At 44.0% G+C, this 16,366-nt stretch overlaps 2 protein-coding genes across 2 annotated transcripts; both read right to left on the bottom strand.

Annotated features, from left to right (window-relative positions):
* Positions 1-5,760: 5,760 nt before the first annotated feature.
* LOC118926194 (melanoma-associated antigen B5-like) lies at positions 5,761-6,908 on the bottom strand. Its single transcript, XM_036912766.2, is given in 2 exon segments — positions 5,761-5,904; positions 5,907-6,908. Coding segments are annotated over 2 exon segments (1,146 nt in total).
* Positions 6,909-11,113: 4,205 nt separating this feature from the next.
* On the bottom strand, positions 11,114-12,145 carry LOC130681998 (melanoma-associated antigen B18-like). Its single transcript, XM_057495998.1, has one exon. It carries the CDS (start codon positions 12,143-12,145, stop codon positions 11,114-11,116), a length of 1,032 nt encoding a protein of 343 aa, XP_057351981.1.
* Positions 12,146-16,366: the final 4,221 nt, after the last annotated feature.

The raw sequence follows: 16,366 nt of genomic DNA, 5'->3' as shown, positions 1-16,366 counted from the left end.
CATACATATAATGAGAGCCTCAGATAGAAAGGAAAGAAAGGGGAAGAAAGAATAACTGAAGAAATAATGGGCTGCCAGTTCCCTGTCTGGAATGTTAGGAGCTTGGAAGTTATCATTCCATCCTAACAAGTAAAAAGCTGAACAAACTGAAAAATCAACAAATCTTAGATCTTCCAGACAAGTAAGATCACAGGGCAAACTGATGCCCCCCAAAATGGAGGGACAGAAACGGCAATATGGAGAATCAGAACTAACCAGTAACAGAAACCTGCATGGAAACCAGTATCAGGGTTTGAAGACCTGTGTAATTAAAAAATTTCTGGGCACTCTTGGTGGAAAAGTCCATGAGTTAAAAACTCTCTGCACATTTGTATGTTTTACCTCCAGGAGCTCTACCAGATTCTCATAATAAAGATTAGGAAAAAATTCCACTGGGCTTCCAGCAGGAGGAGGGAAAAGTGATCATTTAGAATATTCCAGAGCATTCCATTCCTCTTAATAAGGCCTGTCTTCAGGAGAAACTGTATTATCAGAGCCTAAATTAGACTTTGATCACAGTTCAGCTGAAGTGGGAGAAAGGAAATACTTAGCTCTAGCCTTTTCTAGTCTTCCATGTGGTGGAAGGGAAGTAAACAACTCCAGTCCCATACAGCCTTTCCAGTTTAAGGAGGGGGATGGACTGACAATCACTTGTGAACTTTGCAGCCAGTAAGTCAGAAGTATAGGTTGCTCCTTGCTATAGTCACTTCCTGGGTCTCGTGACTGGCATATGATGTGGAGGCAGGCTTGGGGGACTGAGCCCTTAGCCTGGAGGACCTGACGCATTCTCCAGGTGGATGGGGTCAGGCTTGAGTTAAACCTGAAGGACACCCAGTCAGTGTCCACTGAGTATTGGAGAATTGCTTGGTCGTGAGGGAAAGCCCACATGTTATAGTATATGATACTCAAACTGCAGAAAAACAAAGATAAAGAAAAATTTGAAATAAGTCAAAGGAAAAGCAACCTACCTATCGTGGAGGACAGATAAGAATTACATATGACTTGGCCTCAGAAATCACAGAAACAAGGAATATTTAAATGTTGTCAAGAAATTTTTTTACGTGTTGAGGAAAAAAACCCCACCAGTCTAGAATTCTGTATCTTACAAAGTTATCCTTGAAAAAAGGAGAAATACTTTCTCAGAAAAACAAAAATTGAGCGAATTTGTTATCAGTGGGTTTAACCTTGCAAGGAATGTTAAAAAGAAGTCCTTCAAAAAGAAGGAAAATGATATAGAATCCATATAAGAAAACAAGAGCATTCAGAGAAGAGATAAGTGAAGGCAAAATACTTATTTTACTTATTCTTAATTGATCTAACTGATATCAATTTATTCAAAATAATAACAACAATGTAATAGATGATTATGGCTGTGTATAACTGAAATGAATGACAGAAATGATAGAAGGGACAGGAGTTAGGAATTAGGAATACTTTGTGATTATAAGCTATTTGTACTATCAGTAAAGTGGTCAGGTGAACTTGCATTAGTTGTAAATGTATACTGCAAGCACTAGGGCAACCACTGAAAAAAGGGGAAAAAATGGATAATTCATAAAAGGAGAGAAAATGGAATTGCATAAAATGCTCAACATTTTTTCCCACTTTTATTGAGATATGAATGGCAAGTAAGCATTGTATATACTTAAGGTGTGCACTGAAATGTTTTGCATACATATATATTATGAAATGATTCCTCTAGTCAAGCTACTTAACCTAAAAACTAACAACAGACAGGAAAAGCATGTAAGAATATTTTTAAAGATTAACAAATAGAAAACAGTAATAAATATGATAGATATTAATGCAAGTGATTCAAAAGCTGCTTTGGATATCAACACTCTAAAAACAAAAGATTGTCAGCAGGGAACAAAAAGTAAATCTCATCTATATGTTGTTTATAAGAAGCCCACTCTATATATAAAGACACCTGTAGATTAAAAGTAATAAGATTGAAAACAAAATACCAGGCTAACCTTAACCAAGAGAAAGTAAAAGTAACTTCATTCACAACAGAGTGCAGAGCAAAGAAAGTAATAAGGGATAAAGAAGGGCATTACATAATGAAAAAGGGGTCAAATCTCTAAGAAGACATAGCAATGCAACTACCAAGAGCATCGGAACATGTGAGGCAAAAATTGATAGAACCGTAAGAGGAGACAGATGAAGCCACCATTAGAGTTGGAGACTTGCATGCCCCTCAATCAGAAATGGACAGATACAGCAGGCAGAAAATCAGTAAGAACATAGTCGAACTCATCAACATCATCAATTAACTGAATCTGATTGATATCTACAGACTACTTCTTACAAATGCAGACTATACTTTGCTTCAAGCTCACTTGGAGCATTCACCAAGATCCACTACATTCTGGGCCATAAAACACATCTTAAATATAAAAGAATAGAAATCATACAATACCTGTCTCAGACAATAATGGAACTAAACTAGAAATGAACAACAGAAAGATAAAACCCGAAAACGTGGAGATTAAATAAAACACTCCAAAAACATGAGTAGAAGAAGAAATCTCAAGAGAAACTAAAAAAAATATTTGGAACTAAATGAAATAAAAATACAACATTTTTATTGCAAAATAAAAACTGTGCAAGTTTTTGGCTGACATAGGTAGCACAATTATTTGGTAAACAGTGTTCAAATGCAATGGAAAAGGGCACAGAAAGCTGCCTTAGCTCTACCAGTGGAAGTTTTCTAGTTTATCCAGGATTCAAAAGCCATTTGGCACGACAAGCTTAAGTCTCTCACCTCTGAGACACGCTCTATGAAGATCCTCACTCGCTCAGCCTTACCTTACATAGCTAAACTTAACTGCAGTTTCACCTAAGAACTTGCAGTTCCTCAAGCCGACCTGGAGCATGTATGCTGTACTGTCACTTCACTGTAGTCATCTGGACCCCAGCACCCTCCCTCTTTCCTTTTAATTGTCCCTCCGGGTTACCATAGTATCTTAACATCTTCCTTATAAGATTACTGCTCCTACATACAGAAATCCGAATGTCTCCAGCAATAGCACAGACTATTGGAAAGAGCAGATGTCCAATTAATTTAAAGGGAATAAATGAGCAAATGAGCATATTAACTAATTATTGAGATTGAATTTCTCCATAATTCTTAAGTAAGCTAAGCAAATCCAGGTATGCCATTTAATTTTACTGAACGAGAGACTAAAAAAGATAAGGAAAACAGGAATCGACAATCTTTTCATTTTGTTCTGCTCTGTTTTTTGACCGCAACTATTTTACTAGTGAGTTATTGCACCTTTCCAAAGTTAAAATCTGTGACAGTGCCATGTCATCCTGTTCTGCATCAAAAATAAGTGGGAAAGCTTCCCAATTTGATTCACAATGTTTAAAAACTCCAAGTTGTAAACTCGACGCCCATTAATAAATGTGTAAAGGTGATTCATAAATTTATAATGAGAAGCTATTTAAACCACCTATTATAAGGAACAACGTTTTAAAACTAAGAGAGAGACAAAGGAAGATCTCCAAATTACCACATAAACAGACATAAAGACGCTGTATATCCGCGGAGGAGGAAGGACCGGTAGGGGGCTGAGATGCTCTAAGTCGGGACGAGCAGGTGACATGGGCTGTCTGCTGCACTGAGACCAGAGTGCAGCCTTCAGAGGCAGCCACAGGGAAGAGCTGGCCGGCCAGTCAGGTTCTGGGGTTCGAAGGTAGGCACACTGGGGAAATCCTAAGGAAAAGGCGCTGTAATGATGGGAAGAGCTGAAGCTCGGCAATGTACCAGCTCCTGGGCAGAATTCACTCTCAGGAAGATCCCAGGAAAATAGAACCCAAGGACAATCTCCACATTTTGATTTGTTCTCAGATTTGCCATCCCTTCAATAGACCTCCTTTCAGTACTTCGGCTAAAGTGCCTTCTTATTGCCTGAGATATGTTTTGGAATAGCGAACACAGAAGTGATTTTAGAGACCCAAGGTCTGCCTCGGGGTGAGAGGCATGGAACAGTGTGGCCGTTAGTCAAACTCAGGCCAGGGCTCTAATCCCAGCTCTGCTACCAACCAGTCTTGTTAAGTTGAGAAAACTGCAAGTTCCTCATCTTCCAGGTGGGTGTGGTAAGCCCTGTTTTATAGTACTGTTGCAATGTGTACAGTATATATAAACCACATGGGAGATGACCAGCGAATACTCCCTAACATTTAAAGAATGGCAATTCACATTATTATTTTGATCCTAGGTCATACCACCCACCACCCTTGGAATGTTTTTTAATCCAGGAATTGTCATTGAACATGCAATATTCTTGCACAAAGAATACTGAATCAAACAAAACCTCTCCCTAACTAGTAAAACAAAGTAATTTTTCCCGTTAGAGCATCTGTCACTTAATTCAGGTGTCGAATTTTTCCCCAGCTGGATATGAATCAGACTCATAGAATTTGTGTCAAGGTGCAAGTCCTCCCATCCCCCCACGGAACCCTTCCTTCCAAATGACCTCTGTTTATATTTGCTCCCCGCTCCATGAAGGTAGCACTCCCTTGGAGTTCGTCAAATTACATTTGAGTTATTCTAATTAAAATGCCCTTTTAATGCAGCAGGCTATGGCTCTCGCAGTTCTGGGCAAATAGTGCCAGCACAGAGGTTTCCTGGCATCTCGCCTCACGGGAGTATCACCCTTATTTCTCAGAAACTCCCTGTAGATAATGTGCACAAACACCTGGTTTGCTCGTGAACACTGTGTTCCTCCGCACTGGAGCAAGTGCAACGGACACCCTCCTTTCTTGCCCTAGGCGGCGATTTCTTTGTGGTTTACCCACAATCCCAAAGTAATCAAAGCTGCAGTTTTCCACTGTAGACTGAATGTTTGTGTCCCTCACCAAAATTGGTATGTTGGTGCCCTAACCCCCAGTGTGATGGTATTTGGGAGGTAACTAGGTTTAGGTGAGGTAATGAAACTGGGGTGCCCGTGATATAGTTAGTGCTCTTGTAAGAGTAGCAAGAGAGGCCAGAAGCCCCTCTTTCTGTGCTGTGTGTGGACACAGGGAGAAGGTGGACACTGCAAGCCAGGAAGAAAAATCTCACCAGAAACTGAGTCCATTGTCACATTCGATTGTGGACTTCCCAGTGTCTGTCGCTGTTAAAGTATAAATGTCAGTTGTTTAAGTCACCCAAACCTTTGTATTTTGTAATAGTAACCCAAGCAGACAAATGGGATTCTGTTTAACTCCAAAGCATAGCGCCGGAAGGTGGGCATCTAGCCACCAGTTCCGCAACTTGAACTAGCCCACCACACAGTGTAAAGTAAAATTACATCCTACTGAGGACTTGCAGTTTCCGACAGTCCCGAACTGCCTTGCTCCAGAAATTCCCACTTAACTACTCTTATAAGAAATTCCCTCTTCTTTTTACTCTACCTGTAGTTCATCGAGGGTATTTCAACATCTTAACTTGGATGCATGCAGCTCAAAAGCTCTAAAATTCTTTGAGTAGAGGCTGGATTTTCTTTATCTTAGCATGCCCAATAGTAAGAGAGTCTTCTAAAGAGCAGATACTCAATGTATGGTGAATAAATGAACCAGTCAACATGACATCTAATTAATTAAGATTTATTTTCTTCTTTACTGAACAAGCTATGAAAAGCAAAGTATAGATCACTTTTATGAAACTAAGGACTAAAATAAACAGGTAAACTAACATTGTTCATGGTTAATTTTTCTATCCCATTACCCCAACTATTTTCCTATGGGATTCTTCTGCATTTCTAAGAATATAACCGCTATCGTGATTCGATCATGTATTTGGTCTGGAGGACAAAAATTCTCAGTCATCAGTAGGGGTGGGAAGATACTTCTGGACATGGCCCTGGAAGGTATACAGATACTCTGCCAGTGGTGCCAAGGTTGACTGCAGTTGTGACTTTGGCTTTTTCTTCCTCATCTTGCAGAGCTTCTTCACAAAAGAATGGGAAAGCACTGGGAAATTCTCTCTTGGTGTTCACTATAAATTCCAGGATTTTCATCCTGCTGGTTTCAGCGTGGGCTTTGGGGCCCCACAGGAACACATAGAGAGGGGGACCACTGCCAGGCACCTGGCGGCACTCCAGGTACTTGAGTCTAACCAAATCTTGGGTGATGAGCTTCCTGGGTTCCCCGAACAAGAAGTGCCTCCTCCCAGGATATAGGCTGAACACACTCAGGTGTTTCCACATGTCTTCCTCAGTAGCACAGTTGTTGTGCAAGAGGATGATACCCAGAACATGCATCAGGAGACCCGTCTTTGGATAGCCCCTGCCAGGACGCACCCTCCCATTGTTGGGGAGCTTCAATTTGCTGACCAAGTCATATGATGGTCTAGGTGAGTCACTTTCCTTCAGGTCAAGAGCAAAGAGGATCTCAATATGCTTAGCGGTTTTCTTGAGGATCTCAGGAAATTGGTATTCATTCTCTTTGCCAATAATCATCAGCATGTCTTCCTTCAGGATGGGCTGCTTCAGTTCATACCTCTGCACAAGGAAGTACCCCAACAGGTCAACACTGTTCTTGACTAAATAACCTTTGTCTGAGCCTTCAGTGTTCAGTGGAACCTCAGGAATCCTTGGCCTATCCTGATCTTCGTCGTCAGAAGCTTCATCAGATGTAGTGTGAGTAGATGCAGTGGTGACAGGTGGTGCTTCCTGAGGCTGCTGGCCAGTGCTACGTGGCTCAACATCAGGCAGACTCTGGATAAGATCTTCACACTGAGGAAACGAGGAGGGAGTGGGCTCTGCTGCTGCTGCTGCTGCTGCTGCTGTGGCCTGAGCTTGCCCACGACTCTGGGTCTCACCCTGGGCCTGGTGCTGTGTCTGGCGGCCCTGGCGCTTACTCTTCCGACGCTGAGGCATGATGACTCTCTGGTCAAGGACAGCAGGCAGGAGTGTGGGCAGGCTGTGAGCAGGTAAGGATACCTGGGGGAGGGAAGGTGCGAGGATGTGAGCACCTTCAGCTGGGAGATCACCTTGGCTCTAACCAAGGCCACCTCTGCAAGTTTCCGTGGGGCTCTACTCTAGGTCCCCACAGGGCTCCTGTTCTGGTCATCCTGTTCCCTGAGAACATCACAGAGGACCTCGGAGGAAACCTGAGATGACAGCTTACTAGCTCCATCACTGGGGTGACAGCAGAGGCTGCCAGTGGGGAGCCTCTGTTCTTGGGTGTGGGGGTGTTTTCAGTTCACAATAAGATTGTAATGTCAGCTATTGGCAAGTCCTAGGCCCCCTCTATTCTGCTATTGTAAAGGTGCACCAATGCCAACACCTCCCTGAGAACCAGGAGGAGCAAAAGAAGGAGTCCCTTAGCCCCTATCCCAGTCGGTGGACACCCACCTGAGAGTTAGGTGGAGCACTCTCCTTCAAGAGCTGCTCGGGTCCGCAGTTCTCGTGTAGGGTGCTTGGTCAGGCGGTACTTCCTGGTACACCTCCCGTTGGCCGCCTGCTGGCAGCACCCTCACACAAAATATCTTTTCTCCCTTACATTTAATGGAAATAAGTGAAGTTGAGCCTCAGCCTGACAGCCCTGGCCTAAGCCTTCACGTTCTGAATGCAGAGGTGGGGCTCAGAATATCTTGTGAACTATTCAATGGTGGACTGTCCCTCAATCTTTCCCCGAGGCATAGCTGGGACTCGTCATCTCCTGAGAACCCCCAGGAGGATATGTGTGTCGTGGCCTGCCCCTAGACCCTCCCGCCCATGGTCTCCAGGGCTGAGAACAGGGGATGGATTCCGTGTACCCTCATTTTGTGTGTTCTTCTCAGACATCATGGTCCTCACCTAAACCCCTAGAAAGGCCTGAAATCCTCCAGTTTCAGAGGATAAACCTTCCGCTTTAAATACAGTCCCCCCGCCACCTGGCCCACCACCATGCCCCAACCCCCGGCTGGCCGCCACACCACCCAGCCCACTGCTGTGAGCCACCCCCCACACCCACACCCTGCTGGCTGCCATGGAGCTCCCCTCCTCCCAGCCCCTGCCGTGTCCCTCAGACCCCCACCCCACCGTCCCCAGCTCCCTGCGGTGACCCGCACCACTGCCATGCCCCACTACCCCCGTGCCCGCTACAGCACCATGCCAACCACCCCCAACCCCCCAACCTGCCACAGCGCTATGGCACCCCTACCACTACTCTGCCTGGCGGCCCACACCCCCACTCACCCAACTACTGCTGTGACCCACCAAGCCCCTTCCTCCATCCCCCGTCCCGCTGCTCTGCCCCCCACAACACCCCCACCCGGGCCCACCGCCATCACACAAGCCCCGACAGGCCCTCCCACCACCCCCTGGCCCGTTACTGCCACGCCCCTCCTCCACTCAGCCCATCGGTTTGGGGGATGGGTGGGCTGGGTCCGGGAGGAAGGCGGGCGGGCTTTGGTGAATCTTTGAGCCTATGTTTCCTCACCTACACCCTTGTTGGCGTCTTCTCTCCCTCTGCTGCCCTGGGGCGGCCCCCTTAAACTACGGTCCTTCCTCACCTTCCCGAGACCCTCTAGGCAGAACTCTCCCTCAGCCTGATGAGCTGCCCAGGACACCACTACGACTGGGACAAGGAGCCGCCTCCACCACTCTTGTGGAGTGAGGGGTTCTCTCATCCTTTGTTCAGGCCCTTCCCCTTAACTCCTCATAGGGTTTGGGACTTCACTTGCCTGTTGTGTGGTTTCCCGCTTCAGGCAAAGTCGTGTTCCTCAGGCGCCTGAGAAGGAGCGACTTTACACTCGCGGTCAGCAACAACGGGGTCTCTCCCTCAAGGCTGACAGCAAGGGCGGGAACTCAGCTGCTCCAGATATTCTGGGGAGTGCCGTCAGTCATAACGGAGTCCCTCTAGGCTTACAGCAGGGGCGGGATCTCTGCTGCTCCGGATGTTCTGGGAGCGCTACTCTCCCCATCAATCATTACGGAGTCTCTCTAGACTGACGTCTGGGGTGGGATCTCTCCTGCCGGGATGCTCTGGGGAGCGCTTCGCTCCCCGTCAGTCATAATAGCGTATCTCTAGGCCTACAACACGGTGGGATCTCTGCTGCCCCTTCTGTTTTGGGGTGGAATACCCTCAGCTTCACACAGGACTCTCAATTATATTCCTTTAGTACGGTAGGCACTTCCCTCTACCACTGCCCTCACAAGGCCCTCACCTCCTTGAGACCTTCCTTGCAGAGTAGATGCTCAATAAAAGAGCAACTCTTAAAGTTGGTATGAAAACAACCCCCTCTATTCTTTGTGGAATTTCTAAGGAGGCCTTATTTTAGAAATTCCTTAAAGATGTAGTGTGTAAAACATCTAGATCGTGCTCTGTGTTCAACTGCATGTGAAAAGGAGTGTAGGACACCTATCATTTCTGCCACAGGAGGATGTTTTCCTCTGGTTCACCAATGATATTAAGTAACTCTCAGAGGGTAACTACAGTTATTGTGGTGAGCAATTCATTATGTATACAATGGTCGAATCACTATGTTGTATACCTGATTAAAAATATAAGGAACTCTTATGAGCAGGTTTAACTTCCAGTGTTTTGTCTTTCAACACTAAGGAGCACCATCTGTATATGTGGCCCGTGCTGACCAGCAGCACGGCCTCACTGAGCCCACCACCAGCTTGCAGTCATAGGATATCCCACTGAGGAGCTGGTGGTATCCCCAAACCCACAGTAACTCTGGTGAGGGGGAAATATTTTCTCAGCCCAAGGCAAAATGCCTTTGAACTGAAATCAGTCAAAGGGAGAAATAAAGTGGGAGAAACGCATTTATTGCTTACAAGCAGTTGTTCACTTCTGCTCACCCCTGTCTCTCTGGACCCTGGTGCAAAAAGGGGCCCCACCCAACCTCTCTGGTCCAATTATGCCCTCCTCCCCCTTGTAATTACCTATTGATATGGAGATGTGCTACTTCTCTCTACCCCTTGGAAATACCTATTGATATGGAGATGCCCAGGGCCAGCTGAGAGATTCTGGAAATATTGCAGTTCTGCCCTCACCCAAGCTGCTTTTACCCAGAGAAACTGCTCCTTATTGTTTTCAGCCCCACACCCTCCCCATCCCACTTCTCCTAACCTTCCCCCTGCTGCCTTACTGCCTGACTCCTTCTCATTTGTCCTGTATGTCTTACAGATTATTTCGCCATCTTTCCTCTATGATTACCGTTCCTTGAGGGTAAAATTCTAAGGGCAGAGGTGTTTCATATGCTAGTTTCCCCACTTCCAAAACAGTGACATTCAAAGAGCAGATGTTCTATTGATATTTGGGAAATGAATGAGCCAGAGAACATGAATTCTTGCTTTCAAATATTTTATTTCTCTCTCAAAACATTTCATTTTTTCTATATTCTCTAATAAGCTAAGCAAATCCAGGTTTGTATCTTTTATTTTTACAGAACAGACTAAAATGTGGAAGGGAAACCAGGAACTGAACAACTTTTTCTTCTTTGCCTTCTATTTTTGATCTCAATAATTTTACTGCTTTTTTTTCTTTGCACATTTCTAAGGAAATGCCTATTACAAGGCCATGTTTTTTTGTTCTCGTTAGGTAAATAGGAAATGTTTCCCAGGTTGACTTGCAAAATAATAAAACACCTTCTCTTAAATCTATTGAACAGGAAAAAATAGGCAACCAAAATCATTAATGAGCTTAGATTCTGAAATTATTTAAACTTTCTACTAAAGAAACATCTGAAATATAACAAAAGGCAAGAGAGAAAGAAAGAAAGAAAGGAAGGAAAAAATAAGGCTAGACAGAAGTCTCAATTTACCATATAGAACAGAAACAGAAAGGTGATATTCCTGCGTTCCCTCCGGACCCACCCTGACCATCACTACTTAGAATATTGACTGCTTTTTCCTTCCACAAAGAAAAAAATTTGCTTCAGCTTCAGTAAAACCTAAAAAAAAAAAAGTAAAGTTACAAGTTACAGATACACAACAGGAGCACAAAGACGCTTGTCCATCCCCCTCCGCCCCCTCCACAGCCTTCCCTCCCACCCAGGCTCACACAGCCCGTCCCCCCGCCCCACCCCCCCGTTACATTGCGGACACACCTTTCAAACAAAAAGTGAAGAGACAACCTCAGACTTCTCTTAGTGTTGGGAGGGGTTGCGAACCAAGGCTGTGGCCCGTGCGCTGGCCCTGGCAGCAATGCGGGCCCTGGCTGCAGCCTTGGCTGCAGCTCTGGCTTGGGCCCTCTCTTTCTCATCTTGCAAAGCCTCTTCATACCAGGATGGAAAGGCATTCGGCACGCTATCATGCAATTTGGCGAGAAATTCCAGCACCTTCATCTTGCTGGTTTCGGCGTGGGCCCGGGCACCCCACAGGAACTCATAACAGGGAGGGTCGCTGCCGGCTACCTGGCGGTACTCCAGGTACTTCTGCTGCACGAAATCTTCGGTGACAAGCTTCTTAGGATCCCCATAGATGAAATGCTTCTTATCAGCATAGACACCCATTACATTCAGCACTTTCCAGATATCTTCTTCCCGGGCACAGTTACCTTTCATGAAGACCACACCCAGCACCATCATCAGGACGCCGGTCTTGGGCATCTTCTCTTCACCGTTGGTCGGATCATCGAAGGCGGTGTCTAGTTTGTTGACAAAGACATAGCAGTGCCTGATGGGATCCACCTCCCTCAAATCAACACCAAAGGCCAGCTCCATGTGCTCAGAGGCTCTCTTGAAGATCTCATTGAAATGATGCTTGTGCTTTGTGATAACATGCTTGAGCATGTCTGACTTTGTAATTGGCTCCCTTTTCTGATACTTCTGCATTAGGTACTGCACCAACAAAACCACCATGCTGTGTAAAGGACCTCTTTCGAAGTCCTCAACGCCCTGTGAGGACCTTGAGCTTCGCTTATTTTGGCTATTGGCATCATTATCTGACTTGGCACTTGTAGCAGCTTTGGCAGTAGTTTTGGGAGAAGCCCTAGGAGAGCTAGGTGTCTCAGCAGCAGGCACATTCTGAGATCTTCGCTCAGAGGGAGGACTGGCAGGGGAGGGGGCCTCTCCAGCTGCTGCAGCAGTGGCCTGAGCACCCTCTATGCTCTGGCTTTCCATCCTGGCCAGGTGGCGTTTCTCACGGGCACGGAGCTTACTCTTCTGACCACGAGGCATGATTCTGGTCAAGGACAACAGGCACAAGTGCACACAATCAGATTGATGACAAGGTCACCCTAAAAGACGGAGGAAGAGATGGCATGCACAACCTCAGTAGGGAGATTCTACCTTGCCTCTAAGAAACGCCACCTCTGCTGGTTCCCTTAAGAGTACTGTTTTAGGAACCCTCAAAACAGGTGCAAATGGGACTCTGTGGACCTCCTCTGTTCTGTAGGGGCTTGTCACCTCAGATATAACTCTAACGAGAGTCCTTTGACTCCACCCTCTGCTGAATTAGAAGGTACCCCTTCAGACTAAAGCATCCAACCTCCCAAATCCCCTAGGCAGAAGTGATGGGTGTTAGGGCTATCTGCATGTTTGAGTCACTGACAGTTGAGAGTGGGGGTGGGGCACGCTGGGGTAGGCTGGGGCTCTGCGGAGCCCCCTACTTTCCCGTGGGAATATGGCCCTTCAGTTACAGCGAAAGTTACACAGCTTGATACCTGTCTAATCCTGAGATGACGCCTACTGAGTTGAGGTCACACCTCTTCAGACATCAGCCGTTGCGGGGCACCCAACCGGCACAGCCTACGGAAGTCCTGTGATTACTTATGGCCACGCCCACTGGGCTTCCCAATGTCGTAGCTGCCGTTGGGGGTGGTTCTAGGGGAGGCATGTTCTGGGCCTCCCTTCTCTTCTGCTCTAGGGGTATATTAACGCAGAACTCGCACATGACTCTTTTCTGACTCCTGACAGGGCCTCTCCTCCCTCTGGAAAGTAGAGTCAGTGGACCTCAGACCAAGGTTCTCATTTCCCTAGAACCCCCAGTATGAAGTAAGGGGGGACCTGAACCCGTAGCCATGCTTGGGACCTACCAAGCTTGGAGGGCAGCATGGGGGGGTATCTTTGTGGACCCTTCTTTTGGGGCCGGTTCTTCCTTCAGTGCTCTCTCTGTGTCTTACCTCGATGACTTGTATTTAGGTTCTGCACTATCTCTGCTGACCAGAGGCCAAACCCATCAGGTAAGACAAATCTGTAAATAATTTAAGGAGAGTCACTATCTGCACAATATTCTGCTCACTGTTAATAAAGAGTGTATTACTCTTTTTGAGACTTCCTTTAAGTCTATCAGTAATTTTTTAAATGCTCACTTTCATAAAGATCATGCACATATTTGTTAGTTCTCTTTATAGGTATATTTTGTATATTGCTGTTTTTTTGAATGGTATATTTTCCATTATATATTCTAATTATTTATTTTGTGTGGCTGGACTCCTGATTTTATTATAATGATCATTTGCACCAGCTTCCTAAAGTTTCTTGCACATTTAAATATTTGGCAGCCAATTTCTTTGGAGTCTTCAATTAGAGGATCATATTATTTCATTCACTTCATTTTCATAATTTTATTCTGGTATTCCTGTGTATAGCTCAATACTGGCTATGCCGTCCAGTCCAGGTTTGAACAGCTGAATTTGTACCATGCCTGTGCATCCTGTTGTGGACTTTATTGGGAATGTTTCTGGCATTTCACATTTACATATCTTTGGTGTTGATTCTACAATATGGAAATGCCATTCCAAGTTAAATTTGCTGTAAGTTAATACCATGAACAAGCGTTGAATTTGCATCAATCAAAGGTTTTTTTTCTTTACTTCTACACATGATCAAATGCTTTCTCTTCTCCATCTATTAACATAGTGAATTCCAGTTCACTGTTTTTTCTAAAGTGGTATGATCCTTGCACTCATTGGTCACAGCCTATTTCTTCATTTAAGTCACTGCTCTATTGGATATGCTATGAATTCTTTTCAAATTTATGTCCATATGAATGAGCTTGACTTAAGTGTTCTTTTCTTGGTGCACACTCATCTGGCCTTTGTATCAAGGAGAGCTAGCCTGTTAAAGTGGTTGACTAATTTCCTACCCTGTATGGTTTGAAAGAGTTTACTTAATATGATGATTAGCTTTTCCTTCATTATCTGGTGTAACAGCCTTTAAACCTGGCTGGTCCTGGTACATTTGGAGGGTAAAATGTAGCAGAAGAACAGTTTCAGTTTGTATTGTCAATGAAAATTTTCTATTTCTTTATGGACCTATTTGGTGATTCATATCTTTTTAAAAATTGTGCCATTTTACTTGGGTTTTCTAATTCAATGACATGATATTTAAATAAATTATTTTATTAAAGAGATTGTCAACGTATACAACATAATAGAGAATGAAATAGCTCACTATACCTGACAGTCAGCATCAATAATCTTCAGTAGATACAGAAAGAAGATTGTTCAAATTAAGGTTTATTTATTTATTTCTTTTGTTGTTTGCCAGAAGCACTTCACAGGTGACAACGTTCAATTCTACTAGGAGGGTCACAATGTCTGTTGTTTCATTTGCAGTGATGCTGGCAGTCATTAAGGGCCATCACTGCTATTCATTAATCCATTAAGGACTGCTGAATTGTAATTCTCTAATTCTGTCATTCCTTCTAAGATTATTGGTTGAAATATATCTATAGGCAGAAACTTTTGTTATCCTCCTTTTTTCCCTTGAGGTAAGCCTTAGAGTTGCCCCATATTACTGCCTAGAGAGATAAAGAACTCTAATCTCTCTTTGTCTAATCAATATTAGACAACCCTTCAGTCCAAAATTGCATATATTTTTTGTAATTTAGGTAACAAAACAATCCTGTTTGAGAATAAACCAGTTAATAACTGGTTGAACAATTCATCTGTTTGTAATCAAGATTAATGAGCAGCATTTGAATAATTCATGTTCAAACACTACCTAGTCTTTGTCACATGACGTATCACTTGTACCTAGAATAGGTTATGATTTTGGAAAACAGAAAATTTTACAATGATTTATTGAAAACTAGCTTATTTGATGGTATACAGTTTCTATGTTCTTTTTATATAACTTCCACCAGCATGCCAGTTGAGTTTTATTTTTTCACTTTATGAATTGAAATGTGGACATGGCTAGTGGTTACTATGTTAGATTGTACCAATGTAGTTGCAAAAAACTACATTGTGGCACTCTGTCATCTGGGTTTACAAACTTACTCAGTATGGGGTGACCTAATGGACTTCATATCAGGACTCTGTTCATTCATGTGGTCAGTGCAAAAATACCTGGTTTGTTTGAATAAATAAGCTATTACAGTGTCTCCATTTGTTAACATAGATTTTCCAACTTCTCAATTCACTTGTCAGTAAATTAAATATTTAGATTTTTGAATGAATATTTACTGTTTGAATACTTAACTTTTTGGACATGTTTCTAGATTAATAAGCCTGGAAGTAGAGAATGTTGTACAGCAGAGACACTCAAATTGGTAAAGGAGCAATAGGTTATACACCTGGTTTTTTACCATTCAACTGTTAGAACTACCTCCCTGGTCCCTCCACCTATCCTCCTTCTCCCTGAGTGGAGCACTCAGGGAGAGGTCATCTGGAGTGATTTGGCCTCTGACACCTTTAGCCTTTCAGTGGCTGATGACCTTGTTCATCTCGACTTTCTGCTCCAGTCCAACTTGTACAAACTGTCCAGCCTTAAACCTGCTGTTTCCAATACCATTTCAACCACCTCAATGGTCACATTGCCACCGAAAGACTGGATTTCTGAAGGCTTCCCATTCCCTCAGACATCAGCTCCAGCCAAGAGAATGATATTAAGGAGAAACAGGACCAATTAGTGATCAAGGCCATTTTAGAGGACTGGATGCACTGTCTTCACTGAGCCCAGGACCTACTGTCATCATACTCAAATCAATATAGCCAGTTTTTCAGATCAAGAGAACTGTATTTTTGAACACATAGCTGTATCACTTGCCAGGCAACCAAAATAACTAAGTAGAAAGTGTATTTCAGAGGTAAGAGCATATGTTAATACCTCCTAGTAAATGAAAGATAAGGAAATGTCAAAGGTCACTGAGTCAGGGCCAGCCAGAACTAAGGTGAGTGGGAAAGGAAGAAAATATCCTATTTTTAAATTAAGACAGGATCTGACCCTACACTTGCATGGCCCTGACAGTGAGTTCCTCGCTTGTCTAACCTTATTTTTGGTCCGTGGATGGTGTCCCTATTTAAAAGTGTGGTATTTCTCTTCCTGAATTTTTGGCACTAATTTAAACTCTTTTAAAATACTGAATTAAAACATAATTTATCTTGATGACTAAGACTTTTCCGTTCACCCCTTACCTTAAATTTGTGGCTTAAGGTGAATGCCTCACTTGCT

Source organism: Manis pentadactyla, chromosome X (genome assembly GCF_030020395.1).
Source record: "Manis pentadactyla isolate mManPen7 chromosome X, mManPen7.hap1, whole genome shotgun sequence".
Taxonomy (NCBI): domain Eukaryota; kingdom Metazoa; phylum Chordata; class Mammalia; order Pholidota; family Manidae; genus Manis; species Manis pentadactyla.
This window is presented reverse-complemented; position numbering and strand designations above follow the sequence as displayed.

Bases quoted from the DNA above. Each gene is read 5' to 3' on its own strand.
- LOC130681998 (XM_057495998.1), bottom strand. From the start codon at position 12,145: ATGCCTCGTGGTCAGAAGAGTAAGCTCCGTGCCCGTGAGAAACGCCAC.